Source organism: Silene latifolia, chromosome 2 (genome assembly GCF_048544455.1).
Source record: "Silene latifolia isolate original U9 population chromosome 2, ASM4854445v1, whole genome shotgun sequence".
NCBI classification, from domain to species: domain Eukaryota; kingdom Viridiplantae; phylum Streptophyta; class Magnoliopsida; order Caryophyllales; family Caryophyllaceae; genus Silene; species Silene latifolia.
In genome coordinates, this window is record NC_133527.1 from 155,561,807 (window position 1) to 155,565,853 (window position 4,047).

General features: G+C 36.9%; 1 protein-coding gene across 1 annotated transcript; it reads right to left on the reverse strand.

The window, feature by feature from the left end:
* Positions 1-569: 569 nt before the first annotated feature.
* LOC141641491 (uncharacterized) lies at positions 570-1,576 on the reverse strand. The gene is made up of 2 exons (XM_074450150.1): positions 1,177-1,576; positions 570-1,069 (listed from the first exon to the last, which is right to left on the reverse strand). Exons 1-2 carry the CDS (start codon positions 1,574-1,576, stop codon positions 570-572), a joined length of 900 nt encoding a protein of 299 aa, XP_074306251.1.
* Positions 1,577-4,047: the final 2,471 nt, after the last annotated feature.

Here is a 4,047-nt window from a genome sequence, read left to right on the forward strand (position 1 = left end):
ATTCGATTGGCTAATGTCTTGCTTATAATTTTATAAGCAACATTACATAAGCTGATAAGACGGAATTGAGTGATAACTTCTGGCGAATCTACTTTCGGAATCCGAACCAGATGAGTATCATTTAGTCCTTCTGGCATCCCTTTGCCTTTCAGAGCGTTGATTACCATATTGCACAACGAAGACTCAATTAAATTCCAATTCTTTTGATAGAAGAGAGCTTGAAACTCGTCCGGTCCTGGAGCCTTGAGAGCCCCCTTATGGGAGATAACATTCTCGATTTCTGCTTTGTTAAACGGTCTCGTCAACCACTCCCAATCCTTCGTATTAAAAGTTTGGAATAAATCCCAAGGAAGCAGGTCATTTGATACTGTTTTAGGCTCATCCGTGTATAAATGTTTGAAATAATTCACGACTATACCTTTAACAACAAGAGGATCATCCCTCCATTCTCCATTGACATGCTTACGCGAAGTTATCCTGTTCCACCATCGTCGTACAAGAGTACTCACATGAAAATAAGCTGTATTACGGTCACCATCTTTTATAAATTCCAGCCTCGATTTTTGGTATCATAAAAGCTCCTCCCTGGCAAGAACTTCGTCTAACTCGCCGCGTAAATTAGCTTCTAATTTTATAATATTAGTCTTTCTACTCAAGGACAGAGAGCATTGGCAACCCTCGATGCGCGCCATCAATGACTTCTTCTGCTTAAAAATATCACCAAATACTTCAGCATTCCAGTTTTGTAATTTTTTCGATAGAGTACCAAGATGAGAAGTAAAAATACCCTCCTCAGGCCAACTATTATCAACAAATTCCTTGACATTTTCATGAGTAAGCCAACAAGCTTGAAATCCGAAAGGTCTGTTGATTGCATTTAGGGGGACGAATCCATTAGGTGAGATAAACAACGGACAGTGATCTGACTGAATAGCAGGAATATTACGGACCATAGCATTCTCAAACAGAGCACCCCAGTCCGCGTTGCACAGCGCTCTGTCCAACCTCGCTGATTGTCGTGTTTCAACGGAGTGACCTCTTGCCCATGTGTGAGAAGGTCCGGTGAAAGCTAGCTCAAGGAACTCACAATTCTCAATCCAATTATCTCACACCTTCTAGCCATATTATAGTCTCCTCCATGTCTCTCCGATAAGGAGCGAGTCTCATTAAAATTGCCTGCAAGGAGCCACGGCCTGTTGTTACGTCGGGCAAAGTTTTCTAATTCCACCCATAATTCTCTCATATTGGCCGGGTCCGGGTTAGCATACATGGCTGAGAAAAACCAATGGAGCTCCCCATTACGAGAAATTTCCACTGTAATAAATTGTTGATGTTCTGCTATTGGAGTAACTGTGACAACATCTTTTTTCCAGTAAAGCCAAATGCCCCCACTAAACCCTATAGCATTAACACGAGATTGTCCAGCATAACCCAGGATCGAACCCATCTTAATCGCATGTTCTTCAGCCATGTGAGTCTTAACTAGAGCAAGTACAGTAGGCTTGTATGTTCTAACTACTTCCTTAATGGCATTAATTTTTCTTTTATTTCCAGTACCTTGAACATTCCATACCATATAAGTGATATGGGGTAGGTTAGGAGCTAAATTCGGGATTCTTGAATTAATTAAAAAATGATATACAATGCATATGTACCACATGTGAATTTTAACTCATGAATCCTTTTTCGAAATTCGAGATATAATATGATTTTGTAGGGAGTAATAAATATTCTAGGAGTGTTATTCTTACTTAAGATCATCTTAGACTCTGTTTAACAATGCATTTTAGTTACCTTATTTGATTAAAGTAACTTATAATATTATACCATATTTGTTTTTGTAAGTGTTTGACAAGTAGCTTATTTAACTAAATAAGTTATTTGAAATGAAATGCTAACTAGAGTATGTTGGTGATTTAAGAGTAATTACCGGTTCATTTGGCGTAATTAAGGTTGGTTCATAGACGGGTAATTTCTAAATAATATAATGCGAGTTCGGGAAGTACGGAGTGTACACTTGTATAATTATTTACGGGATTACGGTATATTTTTCGTTCGAATAACTATGACGAGGGTCTCACTGGGATGAAAACAGTACTGTGGAAGAGTTAAGGAAGAGGAGCAAAAGGGATAATGATGATTATAATTGCCGAGGACACATTCTTAATGATATGTCTGATTCCCTCTTTGATATTTATCAGAATTTAGAAAGTGCAAAAGAATTGTGGGATCAATTGGAGTCTAAATACATTGATGAAGATGCATCCAGTAAAAAGTTTATGGTTGGAAACTTTATGAATTATAAGATGTGTGATGCTAGACTTCTTATGGAACAATTCAATGAACTGTTGCGTATATTGGGGCAATTCGCTCAACACAATATGGAAATGCCTGAATCCATTTAAGTTTTTAGTATAATTGACAAACTTCCACCACAATGGAAGGAATTTAAACACACACTGAAACATAAGAAAGAGGATATGTCTCTTGTTGAACTTGGTAAAAGTTTGTGCATAGAAGAGTCGATAAGGGCTCAGGAATATGGAAAAACCAAAGATATAGGAAAGACTATGTCCATCAATATGATGAAACTTGGTGAAAGTTCCAACTATGACAGAAAAGGAAAGAAACGCCCACACCCTAGTGACGACAAACCCAATAATCCGGATAAGAAGTAAAAAACGGGATATTGGATTTGTGGCAAAATGGGTCATCTGAAAAGGGACTGTAAGCTTGCAAAGAAAGGAGCAGGAAAAGGAAAAATGAAAGTTGGACAAGGGTCTAAGGACCAAGGTCCTCCAAAACAGCAAGGTAATAATCTTGTTTGTAATTTTAATTTGAATGAAAATTATATATCATGGATTCCTGAAGCATGTTTTATGCAGGATGATGACTTATCATGGTGGATTGACTCGGGAGCCACCAAACACGTTTGCAAAGATCGTGGATGGTTCAACAAGTATGTGCCCGCTGAAGATGGGTCCATAATCTACATGGGAAACGAGTCAACTGCTCAAATTCTAGGAAGTGGCGAAATTATATTAATACTTAGTTCGGGAAAATCTGTGTGCTTAAAGAATATTTTACATGTTCCTAGTGTTCGTAAGAATCTAGTTTCTAGTGGTCAATTATCTAGATGTGGTTATAAACAAGTGATCGAATCTGATTGTTATGTATCATCTAAGTCTGGTGTGTTTATTGGTTTCAGATACGTATGCAATGACATGTTTATGCTAAACCTTAATAATGCTGATTTTATTAGTATGAATACAAAGTTAATGATGTTATGGTTTGTTCCGAAATTGATTTATCTTCATTGTGGCATGCTCATTTAGGCCATGTTCATTATAAACGAATGGTTTTAATGTCTAAAAACGATTTAATTCCTCCAATTGATACAACTACAAATAAATGTAATATTTGCATGTTAAACAAAATAAGAAGGCAGCCTTTTTTGGGAGTAAAACGATCATCTATGTATTAAAATTGATTCACATCGACTTATGTGACTATCATTCTACTCCATCTTTAGGAAATAAAAGATATTTACACTACTACAAATCCAGGCAACTACAATGCCCCTTTAACAACGATTATTCACGAAAATCACAATAGAAGTTGTAGAATGTATGGCGCGAATTTTACTAAAATGAATTACAACGGGTATGGTTATAAAAACCGTTGTTACAAGTTTTAACAACGAGTTACACATGCACAACCGTTGTTAATAATTTGGCGCAAAATTGACGCAAAGTTAGTGAAAAGTAATCACAACGGTTGCTTTTGGAACCCGGTGTTAAAACTTATTTGACAACGGTTGTTCATTTACAACCGTTGTTAAAACTTATTTGACAACGGTTGTTCTTTAATAACCGTTGTCAATACCTTCCATACTATAAACCACACAAACACAAGTCTCACTCTGACCACAAAACACAAACCTTAATACACAAACACAAACCCAGCAGACAAACACAAACACAAACACACTTTCTCATCGTCTCTTTCTCTCTTTCTCATCGTCTCTTTATCTTCTCGCCGTCCTTT

Coding starts and splice junctions, on each gene's coding strand:
- LOC141641491 (XM_074450150.1), bottom strand. CDS start 1,576: ATGGTATGGAATGTTCAAGGTACTGGAAATAAAAGAAAAATTAATGCC. Junction 1,070..1,176: donor CAGGCCGTGGCTCCTTGCAG/GCAATTTTAATG, acceptor TCCTTGAGCTAG/CTTTCACCGGACCTTCTCAC.